The 27,711-nt window shown below is 41.0% G+C and overlaps 1 protein-coding gene across 4 annotated transcripts in view; it reads left to right on the top strand.

The window, feature by feature from the left end:
- CNTNAP5 (contactin associated protein family member 5) overlaps nucleotides 1-27,711 on the top strand; it is a 382,046-nt gene that overhangs the window by 172,013 nt on the left and 182,322 nt on the right. For all 4 annotated transcript variants that reach the window (XR_005554022.1, XM_039321794.1, XM_039321793.1 and 1 more), the window contains 2 exons: nucleotides 10,193-10,377; nucleotides 22,524-22,667. Coding sequence is in view for 3 of the 4 variants with exons in the window: in XM_039321794.1 (XP_039177728.1) it covers nucleotides 10,193-10,377; nucleotides 22,524-22,667 (329 nt within the window). In the remaining variant the exon portion in view is untranslated. The remainder of the gene's footprint in view (nucleotides 1-10,192; nucleotides 10,378-22,523; nucleotides 22,668-27,711) is intronic.

Genomic DNA, 27,711 nt, shown 5'->3' with positions numbered 1-27,711 from the left:
CCCTGGGCTCCTGACTGAACACATCTAACAAGCAAACAAATACTTTTTCTTCTCATTGTAACTTTTTTCATTTCAAGCACATAATTTGACAATCACACAAAAGCATAACTGGCCTCAGAATTACAGTAAATTTCAGATAATGTATAAAAGCAGGCCTGTTAATCAGTGATACTATTGAATTTGTCAGAGAATGAATCTTGACAAAGTTGTCTCCTGTTGGTCTCTCAATGTGGTACAGTCTGTATTGGCTGAGAGATAAGGCTCAAGGAAATGAGATTTTGGAGTACAATCTTTCTTTCACTAGGAATTAAGCCATTGTATTCAATACAAGAAAATCCACAATAATTGTGCCACTTAGTAAAGATGGCTGCTGCTAAAATTGCATTGCCTGATGTTGTGCTGGAAGTGGCCTAGACTCTAGTTGAAGAGTCTTTTTAAGCCATTAAAAAGCTTAAAAGCCAGGCTATTTGCGAGACCGCCTACTACCTCATAGTTCCCTACGTCCGGTTAGATCCCACAGGCTGGGCCTCCTTCGGGCCCCGTCGGCCAAGCAGTGCCATTTGGCGGGGCCGCGGAGGAGGGCCTTCTCTGTGATGACACCCATGCTTTGGAATCAGCTCCCCCCAGAGATTAGGACCGCTCCCACCCTGTTGGTCTTCCGTAAGCTACTTAAGACCTGGCTTTTCCGGCAGGCCTGGGGTTTATAAAACCTTACCCCTGGATGATTGTTTTTGTATTGTTGTTTGTTATGTTTTATGTGTTTTTTATTGTTAGCCGCCCAGAGTCCTTCGGGAGTGGGGCGGCTTATAAATTTTAAAAATAATAATAATAATAATAATTATTATTATTATTATTATCAATCATCGCACAGTCAGCCAGATGTTCAGACTGGATTTGGCATTTTGTCTACCTATCGAGTCCTTACCCAGGACCTGGGATAGGCAGAAGTAGATGTTTGATGGTATTATAGGTATCGTCGCAGGATGGAAGCAGTTCCTAATAAGGCCGCCTTTTGCAATTGACTAATAGCAAATTTGTCAATGCCAATGGTGTTCAAGTGGTGCTCCAGTTGTTTTGGGATTGCGCCCAAGGAGCCTATGACTATTGGTACTACCCTTGCTTGCTTTTGCCACAGTCTTTCTATTTCTATTTGTAGGTCTTTGTATTTTGTTATCTTCTCCAGTTCTTTCTCTTCTATTCTGCTATCTCCAGGCACTGCCACGTCCACTATCCAGACTTTTTTGTCTTTCTTATCGACAATTGTTAAGTCTGGGGTGTTATGTTGCAGGTGCTTGTCTGTTTGAATTCTGAAGTCCCAGAGCAGTTTAATTTTATCATTTTCTATGACTTTCTCTATTTTATGATCCCACCAGTTTTTGCTTACAGGCAAATGATATTTTTTGCAGATCTTCCAATGCACCATTGTTGCTACTTTGTCATGCCGCTGCTTGTAATCAGTCTGTGCAATCTTCTTGCAACAGCTTACCAAGTGGTCCACTGTTTCTTCAGCTTCTTTGCATAGGCGGCACTTACTGTCTGTTGCTGTCTTCTCAATTTTGACTTTGTATGCATTTGTCCTTAAAGCTTGGTCTTGTGCAGCCAGAATTAGTCCCTCGGTCTCTTTCTTCAATTTTCCTGCTCTTAGCCATTGCCAGGTTTTATTATTATCTGCTTTCCCAGCTATTTTTTTAATGTATTGGCCATGTAGTGCTTTGTCTTCCCATGCCTCTATTCTGTTCTTCATTTGGTCTTTCTTGTAGGCCAGTTTGGTCTCTCCAGTAGTTAGTAAGCCTTCCTGATATACTAATTTCAGTGCATCTTCATCATTGTTCTTCAGATATTCTTCCAAAGCCATTTTTTCTTCTTCAACCATCTGATGTACTTGTAGCATTCCACGCCCACCTATTTGCCTTGGTAGATAAAGTCTATCAATGTCACTGCGTGGATGAAGGGCGTGATTCATTGTCATTATTTTTCTGGTCTGCCTATCCATTGCTTTTAGTTCTGCTTGAGTCCAGTCCACTATTCCAGCTGTGTACCTAATGACTGGGATTGCCCAGGTGTTGATTGCCTTTATGGTATTTCCTCCATTGAGTTTGGACTTTAAGATCTTCTTCACTCTCTTGATGTATTCACCTCTAATCTTTTTCTTGACTTCAGTGTGCTTGATGTTGTCAGCTTGAAGGATACCCAAGTATTTGTAGTACTCTTCCTCATCCAGACTCTTAATGTTATTTTCGTGGGGCATCTTGATTCCTTCAGTTTTCACTATTTTTCCTTGTTTGATAGTAAGTGTGGCACATTTGTCCAAGCCAAACTCCATTACAATATCTTGGCTATATATACGGACAGTGTTGAGCAGCGATTCTATTTCAGATGATGTTTTTCCATACAGCTTCAGATCATCCATGTAAAGGAGGTGGGATAGTCTAGCAGATGTTTTTGATGTTTGATAACCATGTCCTGAGTTATTCAGTATTGTTGACAGAGGAAACAGTGCAATAACAAATAGTAATGGTGATAATGAATCTCCTTGAAATATTCCTCTCTTGATATTAACCTCTCCCAGCTTTCTCACCATTGATCTGCAACTGTGTCTTCCATTGTGCCATCGATCTTTGCACAAATTTTCTGATGTTTCTACTGACTCCTGTTATTTCTAGGCACTTGATTATCCAATCATGTGGCAGAGAGTCAAATGCCTTTTTGTAGTCAATCCATGCCACATTCAGGTTGGTCTTCCTTCTCTTGCAGTTTTCCAAGATCATTTTGTCTATTAGGAGTTGATCTTTTGTTCCTCTGCTATTGGGGCGGTTTCCTTTCTGCTCAGGTGGAAAGAGATTGTTTTCAACTAGATGCTGTTGTACTGCATCAGCTACCACACCAGTTAGTAATTTGAAAGTTGTTGGTAAGCAGGTAATTGGCCTGTAGTTACCTGGTGTTGCCCCTTTTGCTGGATTTTTCATTATTAGGTAGGTTTTCCCAGTTGTTAGCCACTTTTCAATTTCTCCTCCTTGTAGTATATTGTTGAACTGCTTGGCAATGAGTGGGTGTATAACAGTTAGATGTTTCAACCAAAACCCATGCAGTTCATCTTCACCTGGTGCTGACCAATTTTTGATTTTCTTTGCTCTTTTTTCTACCATTTTTGTTGTTATTACTAGTTCTTTCATTTCAACTTCTGTTTTATTTGCATCCACCTCTTTTAACCAAGCTGCATCCTTGTTGTATTTCTTTGGGTTATCCCATATCTGCTTCCAGAACTGCACTGTTTCTTCCTTGTCAGGTACTGACTGATTCCTTGCAGTTTCTCCATTGATGGATTGGTAGAAACGTTTCTGATTGGATTGAAATTGGAGGTTCTGCCTATAGTTTGCAATTCGAGCTTCATATCTACTGATTTTCCTGGCTATAGCTGTTATTTGTTGCTTTATTATTTCCAGTGCTTCCTTGATCTTCCTTGTTTCTAAGTGGTATTTCTTGATTAGGTATTCTTTGGTCTTCTTGTTCTTCAGCTTCTTTTCTTTCATCTGTTCTAGCTTGCTTGCATGTGATCTTAACTTGCTGATCTTATTTTCTAGTCTAACCTTCCATTTTTGTGGTGCACTGTTTGTTTGTTTTTCTTTTTTGTTGATTTTACATCCCAGGTATTCTGTTATAACTGCAGCTGTGCTGTACATTAGTTGGTTTGTTTCTTGCAGTGAATTGGTGCTTATACTTGCTATTGCAGTATTTGCATCTTTTAATGCTTGTGCTAGCTGTTTCTTTGGAACAAGCTTCAATGCAGGCAGCCTTATTCTGTTGTTTTTGTGCTGTTCTAGATGCTCAATTATTCTTTGTTTCAATTCTTTTATTTCTTTAGTTAGAGGGTTTTGTTCTTCCTGAGGAAGAGGTGCCTGGTTTCCAAATGAGAACAGTTGTATATCTCTACTGGATTCTTTCACTGCCAACTCCCCCTGGTTTGCCTCTACATTCTGAATTACTTCTTGTAAGGCTTTGATTTCTTTGCCCTGGGTAAACCTTTGCAGTTCGTCCAATTCTGTTTCTGTAAATACTTTATTTCGTGTTATAAATCGGCGTTGATCTGCTAGTCTCTGTTCTGTTATTTCTGATTCTGGATGTTGTTCTTTCCAGAATTGGTGCATTCGTTTTAGATATCCTCGTCTTGTTGGACTTGATCTGTAGTAACAGATCATTATTTCTTTGTTTTCCATCACTGTGTATCTGCGACGGGTAAACACCTTTTCTTCCAGTAGTTCTGCAGCTGCTGGCCCTGGTTGCTCAGCCAACAGTCCTGAGTCCTGTAACCCATTTTTCACCAGATATCCAGGAACTCCAATATCTAGTGCGGACCTTGTTAACCCGGGCGACGTCCGAGCCGGTATGGCATTCTGAAATTTACGTCTCACCATATTTTTTATGGGAGAGACACTTTTTGTCTGACTCCTCTGATGAGACCTGTCCAGTATGGTTGAACCTCTGGCATAGCTCTCATCTTCCTCAGAGTACACAAGCCCCACAACCACGTCAAGGTAGTGCCTCACTGGGGGATTATTATTATTATTATTATTATTATTATTATTATTATTATTATTATTATTATTATTATTATTATTCTTAACGTAGGTCTTCCTAGAGAGGTACAATGAGATGATAATAAGAGATATAAGATCATGCTTGAATCCTTTCAATAAATAAGTATTAGTTGTCTGCAATTATCTTCAGCAATTGAGTTTGAGAAGCTCTTATATTCTAGGCTGAGATGGGCAAATATGCCTATCAACCTATTTTCATATGACCCTACACTTAATCTGAAAAGCTCTTTGTTAGTTATTTATTCAGGTTTTTGTTAATACCGGTAGATATGCTTCTTGACAGCCCATTGCTTTAAAAAGAGAGAAAAGAGTGTCAGAAATAGTGTGAGAGAAAACAAAGTATACCTGCAAGGAAGAAAAAGGAAATGCCAGAGAAAGAATATGAATTTTCAATCTTCTTCAACTCTGGCTTGAGCCAATGCTTGTTGCAGCACCCTTCATCCCTAGAAGAGCATTTCTCAACCTTAACAACATTAAGATGTGTAGACTTAAACTTCCAGAATTCCCTGGGCAGTGTTCTGAGATTTGAAGTCCATATATCTTAAAAGTTGGTGCCCATACATTTGTTGAGATTTTGTGGTGGAGCAGATTAAAAAAAAAAAATGACTTTCTGTTCTATGTAACAAATGTTAAATTATTGTGCTTTCTCTGTTTGCTTCGCTTTTTCATACACTAAAGCAAGAGGAGATGTATATTAAACCGTAACTTAGAATTACATGGTTTAAACTTGGCCTTTTGTGCTCCTTGCTCTCTTCCTCCTATAGGCAACATCTGCTTTGAGTTTAAATGTAGACATAAATAGGCATGTCATGGAAATCCTCACTATATTGAGTGGAAGTGTTGTGAATTACATTCAACACCTTCTATCTAGAGAATTCTCTGTTACCATTATCCCCCCTGATGCAAACAGAAGAGGCCCTAAAGGTTCTTCGCCATACCATCAGTGACTTACAAACTACTCACCCAGAGGGTGCATTTATTGCAGTAGGAGACTTTAATCAAAGCTACCCTTCCACATTTCCATCAATATGTGGACTTTGCAACCAGAGGGGACAATACACTGGATCTTGCTTATTCCAACATTAAGAAGGCTTTCAAAGCTATGCCTTGCCCTCACCTGGGCTCCTCTGATCATCTCTCAGTGCTGCTTATTCCAGCATATAAACCTTTATTAGTCAGAGTGAAACCTACAGTAAAGCAGGTGAGGGTTTAGACAGAGGGAGCTATAGAAGCATTACAAGACTGCTTTGAGTACACAGATTGGGGCATGTTTAAGAAAGCAGCTACTGATAACCAACATACAAATGTTGAGGAGTATGCCACCACGGTGTCTGCATATATCCAAAAGTGCACAGAAGATGTTTGTGTCCTGAAAAGCATTGTTGTGAGGATGAATGAAAAACCATGGCTGACTTATGAGGTCCGCAAGATGCTGAAAACACGGAATGTGGCTTTTAAATCTGGTGACATGCTGGCACTTAGAATGGGCAGAGCAAATTTGAAAATTTGCTAAAAGGTGCAAAGCATGCCCATTGCCAGAAAATTCAGAACTTTTTTCAGGACCCAACAAACACCAGGCGAATGTGGCAAGGAATCCAGGCCATTACGGATTACAAGATGGCTCCATCGAGATGCAAGGATGACACAGACTTCCTAAATGAACTGAATGCATTTTTTTGGTAGATTTGAGACATAAAATAGCACTCCTGCCAGGAAAGCTGTGTCCCATCTTGATGAGCAAGTGCCAAGCTTTGATGTCACCTCTATCCAGAAAACACTGCAGACAGTTAACATTCGGAGAGCAGCAGGCCCAGATAACATCCCTGGACGTGTCCTCAGGGAATGTGCAGAGGAAGTGGCTTGTGTTCTCACAGATATTTTCAACCTCTCATTGCAGCAGGCAGCGGTCCCATTATGTTTCAAGACGGCCATCATCTTGCCAGTGTCAAAAGAGTCTACAATTATAGACCTCAATGATTATGTCCGGTTGCACTAACATCCACCATCATGAAATGCTTTCAGAAGCTGATAAAGGACACTATTGTATCTAGCCTCCCACCAGCATTTGACCCGCTTCAGTTTGCCTACCGACCAAATCGCTCTACGGAGGACGCTATTTCTTCTGTTCTCCATCTGAGCCTGAAGCACTTAGAGGAAAGAAATACTCATGTGCATTTGCTGTTTGTCGACTTCAGTTCGACGTTTAACACAATCATTCCCCAGCATCTAGTAGACAAACTGGGCCTTTTAGGCTTAAACACTCCTCTGTGCAACTGGATTCTTGATTTTCTTACCAACAGGCCCCAATACGTGCGAGTTGGAACAAATACCTCTAATACCATTTTCTTGAGCAGAGGTTCTCCTCAGGGCTGCATCTTAAGTCCACTGCTGTTCACCCTGTTGACTCATGACTGTTGTGTCAGGTTTGCCACCAACCATATTGTGAAGTTCACAGAAGATACAACAGTAGTGGGCCTTATTCAGGATGACAAGCTGGAAGTTTACCTCAAGGAGGTTGAGGGATTGGTGAACTGGTGTAAGGAAAACAACCTAGTTTTAAATACCGGAAAAACCAAAGAGATCATTGTTGATTTCAAAAAAAGGCAGGCACAGCCACACTTCTCTGTGCATTAATGATTCACCTGTGGAGATGGTTACCAGCATCAAATTCCTGGGTGTGCAGCTAATGAGTAGGCTGACTTGGCCTCTCAACAGTGAGAAACTGGTGAAGCGGGCACAGCAGCACCTGTATTTTCTGCGTCACATGAGAAAAGCACATCTTCCTTCCCCTGTCCTGACCACTTTCTACAGGGGGACGATCGAGAGCATTCTGTCATACAGCATTACAGTCTGGTTTGGAAGCATCACTGCTTCAGACAGGAAGGCGGTGCAGAGAGTGGTGAAAATGCCCAAAAAGATCATTGGCAGTTCCCTCCCTCCCATCCAGGACATAGCACAGAAGCGTTGCTTGAGCAGGGTCCGTAAGATTATCTGGGACACTACACATCCTCTTCATGACCTGTTTTCCTTGTTACCTTCTGGGAGGAGGCTTCGTGGTATCCGTAGCACAACATCCAGATTCAGCCATAGTTTCATTCCATACAGCATTAACCTTGTGAACTCTTAAGCTTCCTCCTTCTATTATATATTCAAGATGGACAGTATTTAATATTTATTTGCTATGTATATGTAAGGATGTGGATCTATACATATGTTGTTCATAGTATGTTTAGATGTGCATCATGTATGTGTTTTACTTTGAGAGCGGACAACTAAATTTCATTTTTTATGTGTGCCGTTGTGCCCACAGTAAAAAAATGACAATAAATCTTATCTTATCTTAAACTGGCTCTTTCGAACGTTCATTGGATTCTTCTGTCAGCCCTTCAAAGCAGACCAAGAAGGACTATTGGGACTTTACTATTGACAGAACTTTGAAGCCTGACAGAATTTCCCTCTGTCCTTTCTTACATCCTACAGAATCAAGATAGTATTATTTTAAGTCTCTATCTTGGTACTTTCCTAGTTGCTATGTTTACAGCCTCTGAATTAAAAGGTCTTGCATTTCTCCAAAGTTATCTTTGCTTCCCTCTATATAAGGGTGTCAAACTGCCGGCCCACAAGCCGGATGCATCATAGAAAAACCGCGCCCACCCCATTGCCTGCAATGGCAAAAAAGTCACACTACATCGTGACACGTCACGTGACATTGCTAGTTTGACATCCCTGCTCTATCATCAGATGCTGTGGTAGACAATCCTGTTTGATTCCTCCTCCCTGAAGGACAACTCCATGACAAAGCGCAGATGGAAATGTCCCCCACAACAAATTACATCTCATCTGTTTCAATGTGAACATCAGATCTAATATGTTGCCCTATGTTTGCATTGGGCCCATTAGGACTGGAACAGGCCCATGAGAATCATGGTAGCCATGAATTCTTGAGTTGCCTCTGATCCGAACCCCAGCAATGGCAGATTGAATTTGCCCAGCATCAACAGCCTTTTGTGATTTGTGTTTGTTTGCCAATGATTTACTTATTCAATGTGGTAATTTTAATTACATATTGTAATGGTAGGGTTTCTTATTATAGGTTTCTTATTATTGTTTTAAAGGAAAGGTAGAGAAGAAATATCACAAATATACTTTGTGGTAAACTGGAATAGATGAAAAGTAGCACAATGTTTTGAAGGTGAAATGTTTTGGACCCAAAATATGCCATTACAAATTCATTCTTGATCCAAAAAAGTCCCGTTAAAATCTCACTCCAAATAATGCAATTTTGAAATTGTTCGCCCTTAACTGGAAAGCACTTCATCTTTGAAACAAGTCTCATAATTATAGAAGTGAAATGAAGTGAAATTAAAGTTTATTGGAAATAGATCATTCAGATTATTTGATAAAATGAGAATGCTCTCACTTTATCAGATAATCTGAATGGCCTGTTTCCAATAAACCAGAGCAGTTCATTCCAATGTGGAATGTTTCCATTCTGAGTTCAAGGTAATATGTTTCCAGATCATAATGTCTCAACCTCAAAATGTTTTGCACAACCCTAGTGAACTGTGTATTTTATCCTTCATCGATTGCATTAAAACTGAAAATTGGATGTGATATAACTGTGTTTTGTCTTCAGATTTGGTTTGGTTTTCCCAAATATTATCATTTTTCCATAATTTCCATGTTTCCATGGTTCACTTTGAAGTTGTCTAAATAACAATTTCATTTAAATTAAAATAAAGCTCATTGGATGTAATGATTTAAAAAAAGTAGGGGTAATTAAATTGCATTACCCTCAGTTATAATACATCTGATATATTTATATGCTGCAAGTTTTCAATTAATCCAGATGGTGCATTTAAGCATTACAGACTCAATTGCTCTTTAGATCAGGCAATGTAACAATTTTCCTAATATACTTATAAGATATGAATGCCTTAATATTTCAGCATTACATAGAAATCAATCTGCTGGACTAGATTTCTGCTTTTTTACATAGGCTATATTGTGGACAAATTCAAGATAGAACTGGTAGAATACTTACTGTAGATGTATTTTATCTGGAGCAGAAATCCAGTTATGGATAGGAGTATTAAATGTGTATTTTATGTGTTGAATACTGGGATTCATAGGCAGATCCTTCTGCATTAACAATGTTATCAGTTAAATAAATATGAAAACATGCTCTCCAATGGAAAAACAAATCAAATGTGAAGGATTTCTTAGGCTAAAAAATAATTGTATAAGAATAGCAGGGAAGAAGCCCAGAGATGACATTCATCATTCATGTATGAACCCTGGTGACTGAGTAGTTAGAATGCAGCATTGCAGGCAAACTCTGCCCACAGCCAGGAGTTTGATAATAATTGGATTCAAAGTTGACACAGCCTTCCCTCCTTCTGAGGACCCAGATTATTGGAGGCAATTTGCTGATTTTGTAAACCACTTAGAGAGGGCTGTAAAGCATTTTGAAGCGGTATATAAGTGCTATTGTTATTGCTATTCATCCTTCATTAGATGACATCATTCATCTTAAGGGTGTGGTGTTAAAACCAAAATTCTATACATTTAACTATAACTTCTTACTGTCTCTGCAGGAGATGGCAAGCTTCGTTTTGGCAACAGCCATACCTCAGTCTCCTTGGGCAGCCTCCTGGATGACCAACATTGGCACTCAGTTCTCATTGAACGATTCAATAAGCAAGTGAATTTCACAGTGGACAAGTACATGCAACATTTCCGGACTAAGGGAGATTCTGATGACTTGAATATTGATTATGAGGTGTGTTGGGCATTTTATGATAGCAAAAGCATTTATTGAGACTGCAGAGAACTGGACATAATGGCCCAAATGGTTTTATGAGCAATAGAAATATTTCTATTGTCCTGAATACCATTCTTACAAAGTTCACAAATTATTTTTTTTAATTTTATTTTACCATTTTAAAAGAGGGGGGGGGAAAATCACAATTTATATACAGAAACCATAAAGAGAAGCCATAATATAGATTAAAGCAAACTTTAAGATTTATACTAGGAGTGCAAAAACTTTTTATGGCTGCAGGTTACTGAAAACAGAGAAGAAAGTCGGGGAGCAAAGACCAAGAATACAAAGTGGGGAGACCATGTAACATGTATGGATTGAGCTGAGTTTTTATTATTATATTGTTAGTATGGTTTGTTGCACAGTCAACTGGATGTTTAGGTTAGATTCATCACCTTTATCTACCTTTTGACTCCTTCCCATGGACCTGGGTGAAGCAGATGATGTTGTTTGATGGTATTAAAGGTATTGTCGCAGGATATAAATTCTTCCAAGTAAAGCTGCCTTTTGCAATTGACAGTGATTTTGTCAATGCTACTGGTGTTTAAGAGATGCTCCAGATGTTTTGGGATTGCACCCAAGGCACTTATTAGTATGAGACTTTATTTTTTTTGTTTTCAATCACATATATTTGCAACAAGTGTTTTCAACTTTTGTATATTTTTCTTACATTTTTCTAATGTTCAGTTTCTTTTTTTAAAGATTTAGCAGCTATATTGAAGCAACTTTAGGTCTTTATATACAGTTATAACTGTATTCAGTTCCTATGCCACAAAATCCCTTTTTACTCATATTTTGTATGTTTCTCACTAAAAATAGCAAGAACCCTTCAGTTTTCAACAGTAAATCACCAAAACTCAATTGCATAAAATAGTTATTGGGCCACTGGAAGAGATACATGGAACCCTGAAGACATAGATTGTCCTATTCTGCCTAAAGCAAGGTTGAAAATTAATAAACATGCAAAAGTTTTAGTGCTACAACTCGCTGCATCAAGTTGGTTGAGGTTTTTGGAAAGTATAGTATAGCTTCAAATGAGGTCTCAGATTCCCTAAAATTACAGTTATTATTCTAATCACTCTATTAAATAAACAGCAAGTAGCATGTTATAAATAGCTATGTTGTAACTGTTATATTGTGAAAAGCATAGTGCAACTAGAAAAAAGCCATATAAAATGTTTTTGTTAAATATATGAAAATACAACTCACAAGAATATGAGTAAATATATATGGGGAATTCTGTAAATTGAAGTCCACATATTTAAAGTTACTGAGGTTGAAAAACGCTTGTGTAGATGTTAGAGGTGAGGTTCGTTCTGATATTTTTTATATCATTTATGTATTTGTTTCTCTAACCTCGTCATTTCATGCATTATAGCACGGTCCCAAAAGGGGGACTTGTTTTCCTTAACTTCATCTTTGCCTATTCCACATTTTCTCCAAGCTGACCACTTACTATAGTTATATAATTTGTCCCCCTATGTTTCTATGAAGATTCTCAGTCATCCAGGTCATGGTTGTCCCAAAGGTGCTTTTTCAGAAGGCAACTGGACTTCTCCAGAACAGAAGAAGGTTCTTTCATGAAAAACAAAACATCTTCAAGGAAAAACAAAGTCCAGTTGCCTTCTGAAAAAAAACACCTTTAGTCCTTCTATGTTACTTGCCTCCTATGTGACTATGGGAAGGTACAGTCTATATACAAAGGGAATAGCATGCTTGCTTTTAGCTCTGAATGCCATGGATGGAAATTTCCAAGGGAAGATATTTCTGTTGCAGACAATTGGAAATCTAAAATAACTTCTTAAAACTCTAGTTGTCCAAGTGTGGGCAGTGTAGAAAAAAGAGTAACTCAAGTATTTAAAAATGAGATGAAAAATTTCTCTGGCACTGACATTCCATGTATACCTATTTGAATGTCCTGGAACTTAGACCCCAATTTAAATGTGCATTGGATCTTATCCTTAGGCTTAGAAGGCCATCCTTGTCTATTGATGCTTAAGAAGTCTCACATGGGTATTTTAATTAGTTTGGAGGAAGATATTTATACTACAGAAATAATAGGTTTCTCTTCACTGAAGCGAAGAGGTAAATGTAATTTGCCTCCACAAAACAAAGTTACTTTGATTTGAACTGTTTGGGGACATCAAGCACTGGCTGTTGATGACTTCAAGGCTGTGCAACTTCAGTACATGTTGCAATAGTCAAGTCTGGTGGTTTTGGAGCAGTATGCAGTGAAGCTGCCCAGCATGGAAGAATTTTGATGTGCTTTAAAAGGGCTCCAGACTCTGACTTTGACACATACTGCAAGTAGCCCCACAATCCCCATTAAACCTAACTGAAAATGTTGTGGCCAACAGTGCATATCAAAGTCTTCTCCTACAAGGTGAATTGGGAGGGGGGGGGGTTAAGAGGAGATGCAAAGCAGAGCAATACCCTTCAGAACAAAAGAAATGTGTTGCTGCCTTAAACAGAATGAAGGTGATTCTTCATCAAAATGAATCACCCCTTCAGGGATTTCTACAGCCTTTCTCTCATACCTTTAAATTTTCAGAGTAGCTTGTGAAATCAATGGGAGAAGAATACTTGGTTATGTCTGCTGAGTTACTGACAATGTATTAAACTGAATGAGCTATCAGTCATATAATGCATTTGTGTTAGGACATTAATATTATGATCTAGTCCCAAAGTGATTTGGGATGAAACTGAGTCGAGAGAATACTGGAAGGAGCAGTTTAGAGATTTTTATGAGGATAATAGTAATATGTCAGAGAATGGAACTGAAATGAATGCTACAAATGTTAGTCTGCAAGAAAAAAATGATGAAAGGGAAGGCATAAATGCTATGAGAATGTTGAAAAATTGTGAGGCTTCAGGGGAAGATGATATCTGCTTCAGAAATGTTAAAATATGGATGCAGTTTGCTTGTAGAATGGCTGTGTGACTTATTTAATACGTATATGAAGGCATATATTAGGAAGCAACTGTTCCAATTGGAAGGAGGGCTCAAGCAGGCAATTAGTCTGGACTCGTTATATAAACACTAGAGGACTATGTCTGACTCACCCTGAATGCTTTTGAGCCTTATCTAGGTTTTTATCCATCATGATGGATGTAGACTCCACTGATTGGGTAATTTAATCCCACCTGCTCAGACTAAGACAAAAAAACTCTGCCACGCCTCCTTCTGGGTGTGACTTCCCAGTTTTTGTCTTAGTCTCGTGCTCAGCAAGACGCTTTTCAGAAGGCTCCTAGCTAAGTTTGATTCTTTCCTTTTTTCTTTTAGGCTATTCAATTAAAATTGGATACTTTAAATTCAAATTGATTAACAATTAGATTAATTCGGCTTTCACTTCCAAATTAAGAGGATTGCGTTGGGGGGGATAGGGACTCTGTCCTCCCTCCCCTGCAGACCTTTGGGCTTTGAAAAGGAGGCTGCAGGCTTCGTTCGTTAGGGAGCTCTCGTTCCGACGATCTGTAGCCTCTTTGCGATTCCGCCAATTCAGCTGGGTAGCGGAGGTCGGCCTTTCAACTCGGAGACCTCCTGAGTGATTTACTTGCCTCGAGGCCTTGAGGGAGAATTCCTGACTGCAGCTTTATCTGGATCGCAGCAGGGGCTGCGCTACTAATCGCAAGTGCTTGGGGACTGGGGGAGGAATCCCAAATCAGCCTTGTATTCCCCTGCTGTGTAATTGATTCTCCTGTTTAAAATACGACAGGGTTTTGCTTCTCCAGGCCTTAAGGCCTGGCGGCCGCCATTTTGACCGCATGGTCTAGCGCGGCTGCTTCTAGAGGTCCCACGTGGCGGACGCCATTTTGGAGGCCTAATTGAAATTTTTGCATAATCATTGGCAGTTATTCCTGCATTATTGCGGACGCATAGTTGTTGCCTGTGTCACTTGGTCTGTGAGCAGACCTGTTCAGGGGGGGAGATAATTTTGTATCCATAGGAGTTGTGGTCAAACTTGAGGGGGCTACTCCAGGTGTGGGCCTTGGCTGCATTTGAGCAGACCAAGGTGTTATTAACTGGTCCTAAGGCCTAGAAGAGAAGAGCGAAGAGATTCTTTTATTGTCCACCTGTTTCTCAGTTTAGCCCGTGACCTTTTGTCACAAGGCCTGTACAGACAGCATTAGAACACTGTCTGGCTGTTCTTGCCATTGCCTTCTGTTCAGAGCGAGGATCGGTTTTCCATCTCTGACTGTGATCTGCGTGTTGGGTTCCTCCCCCCATTTCTAGGTACTACTGTCCAGGAATACCTAGACAGCAATGGCAGACAGCTCCTCGCCCCAGGCTTCTCAATCTAGTGTCCCCCCCGCTCAAGCAAAGCGCAGATCTGAAGAATTGAACATGGGGGGGAAGAAAAAAGCTAAAACCAAACATCTGTCTTCCAAAGATACTTCCAAATCAGCCGGGCGAGAGGCCACAAGGAGACACTTAGCATTGGAGAGAGAATTCTCCAAGGCACAAAGGCTCAGATCCAGTGGGACTGAAACGGTTTCCCCCGCCCCACTGGATACTCCTTTGACAGAACCTCAATTTGAATCATCTCAGGATGCCCCAAGACCTTGGTCTCCTCGGGGGGAAACCGAGCAGGTAGGTCCTCCTCGCTCCTCTCCTTCATCAGCACACCAACCACCTGAGACCAGGTGTGCCTCAACGGAGGTTGGGGTCAGTTCCAGGGACCAAGGGGAAATGTGGTCCCAGGCTCAATTCCAGGCCTTCATGCACCAAGCATTCAGGCAGTTTATGTCATCAACTGAGAGTAGCCAGGTGCAGTCCCATCCTATTCCTTCCGCATCTATTCCCCCACCTCTGGTGGAGCGTGATACTAGACCTAGCTCTGCTGTTTCGGAGACATCCTCACAATTAGGGGAGGAGGGATCAGTGGAACTGGGAGTTGCAGACACTCCCTTGTCTGAGGAGGAGGATCCAGCTCCTGAACAGGTGACCTCTTCCGGGCTTTTCGATCCGGCCATTTTTCGATCACTCCTCGTAAGGGCTATTGACACGGTAAAACTTACCTCAGCCCAGGAGGAGACTCCTTCTTCCTCATCCAACCGGGAAGCCAACCCTCTGTTTGCGGAAAAGGTCAAGGAGGAACCGCAGATTCCATGCCCACTAGTCTTCAGGTCTACGGTGGAAAAGCAGTGGGCATCCCTTGCTACCACTCCTTCACAGAGCAGTTTAGACAAGAAACTTTACAATGTCTCTTCTTCTTTCGCTTCTCTTCTAGAAGTCCCATCTGTAGACGCTCCGCTGACCTCTCTGTTCTCCAATACCGCCGTCCCGGGGGACATGGCTGAATTCTTGAAGGCAGAGGACAAAAAGTTCGAGTTCTCTTTTCGTAGAGCTCACCAATCTTCGGCTTGGGCCATAAGGGCGGCAACCTCATCCTCCTTCTTTGCACGCTCGGCAATTATGTGGTTGCAGGAACTCCAGACGCTCATTCCGCCGGATCAGGTCAGAGCGCACCAAACAATAGGGAAAATAGTGGCAGCATCCGAATACATTGCGGATGCATCCTTACACTCGGCTAGATGTTCAGCCAGATCCATTGCAGCCTCAGTGGCGTCACGTAGGCTGCTCTGGTTGAAGCAATGGCGCACGGATTTAAAGGCAAAGTGGCACTTAGCAACATCTAGGTACAGTGGCACCCACCTTTTTGGTCCGGTCCTAGAGCCTCACATCATTGAGGGCAAGGACAAGCGCAAGGCGCTGGCCCATCCCTCTAAAAAACCAGATAGACGGCCCCAACAGGACTTCCGTAGGCCATCATTCCGTCCCAGCGGTTCCTGGGATTGGAGACAGCCCTTTCGGGCAGGGCAGTCCTGGGATTGGCCCAGAGGCTCGCGATCCTATTCTTTCAGACAGGATCGGCAACAGGACCGCCAGAGTAGTGCAGCCAGGGGTCAGTTCCAGACCAAGCGTCCCTTCAGGGGATCAGGCAGTCGTCCTTACAGGCGGTCCAAGTGACGCCAAGGAGGACTACCCCATTGGGGGTCGACTGGCACTGTTTTACGACGTTTGGGAAAACACAACCACAGACGCCTGGGTCAGAGAGACCATAAGACAGGGTCTCTCCCTAGAGTTTCAATCTTCTCCCCCAGATCGTTTTATACAGTGCCCGGTTTCAAACAATACATCAAAAACACAACTAATCACAACAGCCATCGCTCATTTATTAGAGATCAGAGCCATAGAAAGGGTTCCTCAGGAACAGATCGGGGAAGGGTTCTACTCCATCCTGTTTGTAGTTCCCAAAGCCTCAGGCGGTTGGAGGGCGATACTGGACCTAAAGGGTCTAAATTACTTCCTCATTCACAGGAGGTTCAAGATGCAGACCCTAAAGTCCATCTTGGCAAGTATCAGGAAGGGGGATTTCCTTTCCTCCATCGACCTGACAGAGGCTTACTTACACATTCCGATCATCCAGGAACACCGCAGGTTCCTGCGGTTCTGTTACGCACACAAACACTACCAGTACCGGGCTCTTCCCTTCGGCCTATCCTCGGCCCCGAGGGTCTTCACAAAAATCTTGGCCGTGCTGGCGGCTCATCTAAGGATGATACCCGTACGGGTACAGTGCTACCTGGACGACATACTGATACAGTCCAAATCTTTCCAATCAGGGCAGTCGGACCTGGCAATCACTATTCAAACACTTCAGGATCACGGGTTCTCCGTGAATTTCAAAAAGAGTCACATCACACCCACAAGACGTCTGCTCCATCTAGGAGCTCTGATAGATTCCAGCCTATGCAAGGTATATCTCTCCCAGGAGCGACAAGTCAGCATCCGGAAGCTGACACTGCAGATCCGAGGGGAAAAAAGAGTACCCCTGGTACAATTATCCCAACTCCTGGGGAAGATGGTCTCTTGCCTGGGCATCGTTCCTTGGGCCAGATTGCACTCCAGGAACCTCCAGTGGTTCCTTCTTCCTTTTCAGAAACGCAACATCAGCGCCTCCAACAGGAAGGTCAGGGTTCCCCATCACACTCTGTCCTCCCTCCTATGGTGGACCTCGTCCGCCTTGTCCAAGGGCACTCTGTTCAAGGAACCCACCAGGATCACCCTCACCACAGACGCCAGTCTGTTCGGTTGGGGCGGTCATATTCTGAACCATTTAGCCCAGGGTCAGTGGTCCAGTTCAGACCTGGCTCACAATATAAATTGGCTGGAGCTCAGGGCCATCCACCTGGCTCTCCAAAGATTCTCCCCCCTTGTATCAGGGAAACACGTATTAATCCTGACAGAGAACACTGCGGCCAAAGCTCACGTAAACAAACAAGGGGGCACCCACTCTTGGACACTCATGCAGGAAGCCCAGGCCATAGGGCTGTGGGCAGAGTCCAACCTGAGGTCCATCAGGGCAGAGCACATATCGGGGGAGGCGAATCAACAGGCAGACTCCTTGAGCAGGGTCACAGTAGATCACTCAGAGTGGAAGCTAGACTCAATCCTATTCCAGGAAATATCACGCAGGTTCAGACAGCCCATCCTAGATCTCTTTGCCTCTCCGATCAATGCACAGCTCCCCAGATTTTTTACCAGGTTTCCGGCAAGGGGGGCGGAGGGAATGGATGCCCTCCGGAGCAGATGGCCGGAGGGCGTACTTTATGCATTCCCTCCTCTTCCACTAATACAAGCGACCATTCGCAAGCTCATCCAGGAACAGGCAGAGCTAATCTTAGTGGCTCCATTTTGGCCAAGACGCCCGTGGTTTGCCGACCTGGTGGACCTGTCAATTTCACCTCCATGGAAGATTCCCCCGGACCGAGTAGCTCTCAGCCAGGGGAACCTCCAACATCCGGATCCACAGTGGCTCCAATTAGCCGCTTGGCACTTGAACGGGAGAGTCTGACCAAACAGTCTTTCTCCTCTGGGGTTATTTCTGTCATCCAGGCCTCGAGGCGTCCCTCGACCAACAGAATCTATGACGCCACTTGGAGAAGTTTTTGCTCTTGGTGTACCAAAAAGCGGCTTTCACTGCTTGCTGTCTCCATCCCAGACATATTAGATTACTTACTTGAGGGGTTAACTAGAGGTCTGTCAACCAGCACCATACGTAGGCAGATAGCAGCCTTGTCAACAGTTCTCACCTGTGACAACCAGGTTTCCCTGTCCCAACACCCAGCAGTCAGTGCCTTTCTCAAGGGTGCGGCCAATGTAGGGCCCCCCACGGTTCATCGTTATCCATCCTGGGACCTCTCTAAGGTGTTACAGGCTTTAACGTCCTCTCCATTTGAACCTCTGAAAGTTTGCTCCCTTCACTTCCTTACATTGAAGGTAGCCTTCCTAGTGGCCATCACGTCGGCCAGGAGGATTTCAGAATTGGCGGCCCTGTCGGTCAGGGAGGACTTGTGCATGTTCCATGAGGATAGAGTGGTCCTCAGGTTGGATCCTGCATTTGTTCCAAAGATCAATACAGGGTTTCACCGCTCGCAGGAACTAGTCCTTCCTAACTTCTGTCCTAACCCTTCCCATCATCTGGAGAGACGGTGGCATATGTTGGATGTGCGCAGGGCTCTGCGCCATTACATTAAACGAACCTCGACCTTCAGGAAGTCCGAGGCATTATTCGTGTCCTTTCAACCCTCAACTATGGGTCGGAAGGTCTCTTCTTCCACCATTGGTCGGTGGATAAGGATGTGTATTTCCAGGGCTTATATTTCCCAGTCCCTTCCGGTACCTTCACATATTACTGCTCACTCTACACGTAGTGCTGCTGTCTCAGCGGCTTGGTCTACCCAGGCATCACTCGAGGAGATTTGCAGGGCTGCGACATGGTCCTCTCCTTCCTCATTCATAAAACATTATAGGATAGATCGATTTGCAGCAGCTGAGGCTGCTTTCGGTAGGAGAGTCCTACAGCAAATAGTGGGTTCTCAGGGGTCACAAGCCTAGACTCCCTCCCTATAGGGACATGAGCAGCTTTGGTATGTCCCAATCAGTGGAGTCTACATCCATCCTGATGGAGAAAAGAGCGTTGTCTTACCTGAACGCTTTTTCTCAGCAGGATGGTGTAGACTCCACACCCACCCTGTTAGTGTTAGTCTAGGCCTGTGTCTTCCTTTTTTGTTTGGAGCCTTGCGTCTGGTAGCTTCGCCTCGACAAAAACTGGGAAGTCACACCCAGAAGGAGGCGTGGCAGAGTTTTTTTGTCTTAGTCTGAGCAGGTGGGATTAAATTACCCAATCAGTGGAGTCTACACCATCCTGCTGAGAAAAAGTGTTCAGGTAAGACAACGCTCTTTTTTCACTGGTGAAAGCTGCCAGTCTGGGGAGATTCCTGTGGAATAGGCATAGAACAATAAAGTAGCTAGTCTGAAAGTCTACATGTGTGGGTCTGGTTGTTCACGCCTCACAGCAGCATCTCTGTCTAGCAATAAGAAGAATGCTATTATTGTTCCGTTGTACAAAGGAAAGATAGCGTAAATGAATGAAAAAACCGCAGGGGATACTTTTAGATTGTTGAGTGTACTTAGGCAGATGTTTGGCAGAATTCTGACTGAAAGATTAAAAGAGGTGTCAGTGAACAAAATTCGGGAGAATGCAATTTCACGCCAGACAGGGGAGGGTGGACCACAGAGTTTTTTCTGTTCAGTGAAACATTCAGAAATGTATCAGTACGAGAAAGGAAATTTACCATATGACTTAGAGAAAATAATAAAATTGAAAAGACTTGAAGTATGGGTGGTTTTGTGAATATACAAATGGAAGTTGATTCTGAAATATGACAAAGGTGTACAAAAGAAGTAAAGTAAAGAGGGAAAGATTATAAGATTTGCCATGAAGGTTAGATAGATTGTACGATGTAACTAAGAGTGTTGATCTGAATATGAATATAATAAAGACCCTGGTAGTTGTGTTTGATGGGAAAATGAAGTAAACAGTGCAAACTTTACATAAAAGGCAAAAAACAGCCTAACATGAATGGTTGTTTGTTTATCTGTGTAAAATATTTTTACCAAAGATAGAAAGATGGTTGAAGAATTTTTAAAATATGCAAAGAATGGGAGAAAGATAGTGGGTAGCATGCGATCTTTTAGAAGGAATGAAAATGATTGAATATTAAGGTATGTTTCTGCTCACTTAGTTACATGGAAATGAGGCTGAGCATGTCAAGGAAACTCAAACTGAATGCATTGGAAATCGGTAACATAAGCAAAGATAGAGTCAAGAACGAATAGCTGCTGAATAAATGTGGATTGAATAATCAAAACATAGACCGGAAGAGAGTGAGCACCCATATAGGGGGCCAGGTTATTTGAAGGACTGTCTTTTCCATGTTGTATCTACCTGACCTCCAGAGCAGGGAGGCAAAGTATTTTAAGGGTCTCTTCTATTAAGGAGGGGCCAAAAAGAAAAGCTTTCTCTGTGGTAGCAGCATCCCTGCATAGATAAGTTGGCTCCCTCCTTGATACTCTTGCAAAAGGTCTTGAAGATACTGTATGGTTTTGCCAGTGGACTTGGGGACCCTAGGATGATTTGGAACAGGTTTGTCTGAATGTTGTCACTGGGTGGGATGGGGAGGGGTAAAGGTTTGTTAGATTTTGTATTTGAGGTTTTACTTTTGGGAGTTTGCTGCCTGGAGTCAGTTGGTCAGCTATATAAATGTTCTAAGTAAGTAAATAATGAAGTGGTGCAGAGTAGAAATAGGTTGATCGATTACCCATCTCACTGATATTACATAGAACTAATATCCTCATGCAGCTGTAATAGTTGTTCTGGACTAGAGCTAGCAATTATAAAAATATGTTGGCTGGGGTATGATAGAATATGACACATTGCAGCTGAACCAGCAATCCTCTCCTCCAGGCTATTGGCTTGTCTCTATGTGCTGGCAGTGCACAGTCAGATGACTTGATCAGTTATGCATTAGCCTTTGATTTCCAGGCTTGCCAACTGTGGTAAAGAAGATGAAAAATGACAATTCCTACTTCCTGGTGTTTGGGGGGAGAAAGGGTGAGGAACTTACTTGTTCCCTTTCCACACTTCTATGGCTGTGGAAGTTGATAGTGGAAGCATCCAGAGATGGGAGGGCTTTCAGAGGCTTCTTCAGATGACCATCTTGATTGTGGTGAAAGAAGGGACAATTAACTCTCTAGCAAGGGGACCGAACAACATGGAATGAGTTGGTACATTAGGATATTTCTGAATTTCAAATAATAGAGGCCTGCCCAAGACTAAAATTTTTGCCTTATTGAGGTTAATTAACTTGGTTAATTAGCAGGGTTTTTGAACCTGTGTAACACATTGCCTGGCCCATCCCCATGACCCAGTTAAATATGTCTTATGATCACTTCTTTAGAAGGCTAGATTAAGAAAGGCTACAATAAAACAACACTTATCAATTGTAACAATTTAATTATGGAACCTAATGTAAAATATATAAATCTCATAATTACGATTGGTCAATTTATGTTTAATGATTACCTACTTAATCCAGAGGTTTACGTGGGTCCACTGTACCCCACTAATATTATTGCCTATTGAAAATTTATCATAGTATACTTAAGGGATTAAAGCTGTAACTAAGGAAAATAAAAGGATTGGTTATGTAATTAAAAGTATAATTGATCACCACAGGAAGTGCAGCAGAATAATTGATATTGTGCAATAGTGCAGCAGAATAATTGATATTGACTGTACACTTTTAATTTTATTTTCTGTAAGTCCAGTCTGGAGGACAAAATAAGAAAGAGCAAAAGTAGCAGATAATAATGAGTTCCAGAATGAGAATGGATCTTTAAATCTAATTCATCCTGCCAGTAATTTGGAACCTAAAATTATATTGCTGTACAAAAATCTATTATTGCACCACAGTGCTATTTGGAAGAAAGTTTTGATGGTTCTTTTCCATATGAAATTGAAATTAATGTCGATTTCAGGCAATTTCAGCTTTTGACCCTGGAACTATCTTAGTCAATCCAATGGCTAACCTATGGCAAAAGAAAAGCAGAGAGAGAGTAAAATATAATTATTAATTTGATCTTTATGGATTGTCCTCCTGCTAGGCATTCTTTCATTAACATCTAGAAAATGATCTTTTGTCAAAAACATACAGCTATTGGAGCATTAAAATTTGAATTTGTTCTTGTCTCAAAGCTCAGTTTTGGAGGAATACCAGTCCCAGGAAAACCAGGAACCTTCCTGAAGAAAAATTTCCATGGCTGCATTGAGAACCTATATTACAACGGAGTCAATATCATTGACCTAGCCAAAAGACGGAAACCACAGATCCACACAGTGGTAAGAACTTAAGGCACCTTTTGGGGGGGGGGGGGTGTTTTGACTTTTTGTTTTCCTGAAATTGTTCTTGACAGATTTGCTTACCCCGTGAAGCAAAAGTTTCTTAGGTAAGAAAAGTTATTTCTTTCTTCCAAAAAGGTTTTCTTAAAAACTTGAGATAGGCCAAACAGTGAATTAGAAAAGAACACAAGAATGCATTTGAAAGTTCCAGCAATCTGGGTTTAAATATGCTTTTTGAAGGAAATTTAGAAAAGCTGGCACTGGAAGTTTTTAAGAAGAGACTGGACAGCCATTTGTCCGAAATGGTGTAGGGTTTCCTGCCCGAGCAGGGGGTTGGACTAGATGACCTCCAAGGTCCCTTCCAACTTTATTATTATTATTATTATTATTATTATTATTATTATTATTATTATTATTATTATTATTATTATTATTACTGTTGTTACTGGCAGTACATTAAATATAAAAAAATGAGATTCTGGAGCATGTTTTGAATATGTGTATTCAGTTTCTGTTTGCTAGCCCAGGCCCACATCCTGTGGAATTGGGGGCATCTGCAGAAGGGATGGGGAATCAGAAAAATCAAGATGCTGATTGTGATGATGTAATCAAAGTCCTGTTCCATGTGTCATCGAGTACATATCTGAAAAGTTCAAGTTCTCCAGCAAACCAAAAAAGAGCCAGCAGGCCATCTACAGTTTATAATGCCAGGGCTGTAACAGCCAATATGTAGCAAAAACAGGGAGAAGATGAGCAGAGTGCATTCATGAACACCAAACAGCAGTCAAAAAACATAATATATTTTTTTTAATCCCACAACACATAGACAGATTCAACCACAATTTCTACTGGGAAACTATTAACATCTTAGATCAAGCCAAATCAAAATAATAGATAATTCCTGAAAGCTGGGCATTCAGATAAATCAGCCATCAACAGACTCATAATGATATAGTAAATCACATTTACACTTCATTCAAAAGAGACGATAAAAAACCTAGGAAGGAAACAAACAAAAAATAGAATAATTCCCTCTAGCAGCTTACTTTTAGATAAACAGGGATCAATACCAGAGAAACAATCAGGCAGAAAGCAATACACTGATCAAGGAAGAAACCGCTCACTCACCAAAATTGGCAGGACAAGTTAATATATATAAATGGGCACTAACAGGCACCTAAACCCTCACTTACTCAGACTAATGGCATTACCTCGTTGGGTAATAAAATATCTGCAAGCAAACAACCAAATTCAGACAGCACCAAGAACTCCACAGTTCAACCTTACTACAGATATTCTCTTCCATTGAAACTGTTCCACTGTTGCTCGTGTTTTACCATCAAGAATTTTTTTCCTTATATTTAAATGAAATGTAGAAAGGTATAGGTGAGAGCCATTATTTCTGGTCATGAAAAATGTTCTTGATCATCTTTCCTGTAGCTTTCTTTTATGTAGTTGAACATCACTATCATATCTCCTTTCAGTCTCCTTTTCTCCTTGCTTATTATTTTGGATATTGCTTATCCTTCTTCTCCCTCCTTGTTTTGCATATGGTAGAAAACCTTTCTACCGTTTTAGTAGCAAATGCAAAAACCATTTCCTGCAGCAATAATTAGTTATACTGTCATGATTACAGGTACATGTTTCCATGATTCTGGTTTGACAGTTTCTCAAAAATGTATCCCTCAAAACTAAAGAAAAATACCCGATGAGATACAAAGCCTAGATTTTTCTGTGGTGTTGAAACACATGCAAATGAAAACACATATGTAGGAAGTGCAAGAGTATTCTGACCATAAATAGTTTTCAGTGCTTTGCTTCTTATCCTCAGCCTCTAGTACATTCAATGCAAAGCCACCTACATGGTGTTGAAAGCATAATGGCCCCATACTATGATTTTTATAGAAGGAAAAGTCTGCATTGTATACACGGAGGCATTTTTAAGCACCTGGAATAGAAGGTTATTTACTACCATTTCTATAGTCATTTTAAGTGAAGTAAAGCTTTTACTTCTTGCCTTCTCTTTTTTCTTGGTAAAGGAAAATAAATGAAATATCCATCAGTATGTTGGATGTGCTGTGTTAAAGTATCCCTCACAATCTGTTTAATCTGCTTCCAATTTTTCATTTTGTATTCACTGAAGGTAAGACAATACCATTGTCCAAAAAGTTTCCCCATTTATTATAATTTTCTCTACATCATATTGTTGATCAGGCCAAAAAAAGCATGTGCACTTTGAAAAATAACATCCTATATCAAAGTTTGAAATGTCTGATACTCACACAGCACTATTTTTGCATGTCCTCGTAAGATCCAACTACCTCGCTAAATATATAAACCATTTATTCAATCCTTGCCGAACTACATAACTTAGGACAATGTTTTTCAACCTTGACCATTTTAAGTCTGTGGAATTCTGGGAGTTGAAGTCCACATGCCTTAAAATGGTCAAGGTTGAGAAACACTGACTTAGGAAATGATGGACTGAAACTAGATGACTAGTGATGGGGCACTAGTCAAAGGGAATTCTGCCACTCTAAACTCCATTTTTGCCTTAGCAGAACACCTTAGCTTGTTCAGTGGAAAATTATAATGTTTCTGCCTGTCCATTTTCTCATTTTTATACATGATCTTGCCTTTAGCTGCTTGCAGTAGAAGGCAAGTTATGTAGACGTTTAAATATCCCCCAGGATTGGTTTGTTTCAGGGCTTTTTGAAATTAGAAAGGTAGGAGAGTGTATCTGATCTTAACTTCCCTCAAGATAGGACCTCTGAATGGGGAGCTGTACAATCTTAGAAATTGCTGGACTGGTTATTCTGTACATTGATTGAAATTCAAGTTAACTGTTTTTCTACTTCCTTTGAAAGTCTGCCTTCCCTTCCCCCTTCTCCCAGGCAGGGATTTTAGACATTGTAGTTCACTGGTTTTGTGACTGAATGCAAACAGCTTCTCCAAGTAACACCCTGCATTGTCCTATCTACCATAACTTAATATATCTCATAATCCTCCTTTTTTTCTCCTTAAATAAAGGAGAAAATTGGAAATTCATTCTGCTTTATATTGCCATTATATCGTGTCTAAGGATTGGTTGATAGTTGCAATAATCCCAATCAAATTCTAGTAGGGCTACAGCAGATAAGTATTGAAGTCCCAAGTCATGATAATTTTTTAAATTGTTATAATGTCTTATAATTGTTAGTGTTTCATATGTATTTATACCTGGCTGGCTTAACTAGTTATAGCAAAGAAATTATAAAACTATTTTAATTTTATAGTTGTTTTTTCATGGTTTTATATTTTAGATGTCATAATTCCATGATAGTTTTTACTCTGTTTTATTAATACCATATTTGGTTCCTTCTGTTTTTATTTCGGAATGATATTTGTTTTATGCTGGTCTATGGCTGAAATAAAACCAGATATATGATTAGGATTGAACTTGTATGTATGCTCTATGTTCTTTCATCTAAGACATGATCTTCCAAAGCTTTTCTCCACATATATTCTTAGTTTTCTTCTTGGGGATTATAATGCACTGTTTCAGCATGTTATGAGTTTTAACACATTGAAATATTCTTTGGAATTACAGAAAGCTTTGCCCACTTTTGCTATAGACTTAACAAGTCATTCTCTATCTATGAATAATGAATAGTCAACAGTAGAGAAGACCTATCATATTCATACAGGTGGTCCTTGATTTATGACTTTGATGTAGCCTGCCCATCACAATCTTAAGCCATGTAAAATGTACTTGGCCACATGATCAACCACATTTTATAGTCTTTTTGTGGTGATCATTAACTGAATTTACCCTTGCATGTTAGTTATTCAAAGAAGTAAAATGCCTCTGAACACGGACTGTGTGAGGATTTGTTTTGGAGATTCAAATCAAAGGCAATTCAATCACATTGCTCTTTTGATCAGATCAGTGGAACAAAGTGAATCAAATTGATTGGACAATTTAATTGCCTTTGAGCATAATAGAATTTATAGTTGAATTGCATCAACATGATTAGGTGATTAAAATCAATAACAAAGATAGAATAATTCCAATTCTAATTCCATTTTGAACTGGAATGATTTGACAGTTATAAATTGTCAGGGGTAACTTGTCCAGACTTTTTGAAAAAGTGTAAAATCGCTTAACCTCCAGGAGAGATTTGGAATGAGTCCTTTCTTTTAAAGACACCAAAGGCTCGAATGTTCCATTTTATGGAGGTGCTGGATGAGCTGAAATTAGAGCATTTGGTAAGAGGTTCATACAGGGCATTTCTGCTGCCCTTCTAAAGGTCATGATAGTTTTTTTCCCCAAAAAAGCTTTAGATTAATAGTATGCTTTTTATTCTCTGCTTTTATTGCTAGCCTTAGGTATTGCTTCCATTTTATATTATCTGTTGTTTCGGTTTGTTTCTTTACACCAGTGGTTCTCAACGTTTGTGTGACGGTGACCCCCGTCACACAAACGTGCCGTGCATGCGCAGCGCGCATGTGTGCCGCCGCCCCCATGCACGGCGTGCATGCGTGGGGCCACCCCCATGCGCGGCACCCATGCACGGCAGTGCCCCATGCACAGCGTGCATGCGCGGCGGCGCCTCCTGAGGGGGAAAAATGGCAGATCGCCTTGTTTGGCGACCCCCGAGAAATGGTCGATCGACCCCAAATGGGGTCGCGACCCATAGGTTGAGAACCGCTGCTTTACACTGTTATATATTTGTATTTACAATTATATATTTGTATTTTTACTCTTTTTTGATGATGTCTTTAAAAGAACTAGGAATAAGTCTCCATTAAATGTGGATATAAATGGGACTTGTGAGTTCAGGTCCCACCTTAGCCATGAACGTTGGCTGGGTGACTTTAGGCTAGTTACTCTTTCTCAGCCCAACTCACCTCTCAGGCCTGCTATTGTGGGGAAAATAGGAGGAGGAAGGTATGTTTGATATGTTCATTGCCATAAGTTATTTGTAAGAATAATAAAGGTTGGATATAAATTCAATAAATAAGTACATAAAGATGAGATGGAGATCTTCTCTGAATTTCTCCA

The sequence above is a fragment of the Crotalus tigris genome, unplaced genomic scaffold (assembly GCF_016545835.1).
Source record: "Crotalus tigris isolate CLP2741 ecotype Arizona unplaced genomic scaffold, ASM1654583v1 scf7180000023829.5930981, whole genome shotgun sequence".
In the NCBI taxonomy this organism is placed as follows: domain Eukaryota; kingdom Metazoa; phylum Chordata; class Lepidosauria; order Squamata; family Viperidae; genus Crotalus; species Crotalus tigris.
The sequence above is the reverse complement of the archived record's forward strand: the minus strand, read 5'-3'. Positions and strand labels throughout refer to the sequence as shown.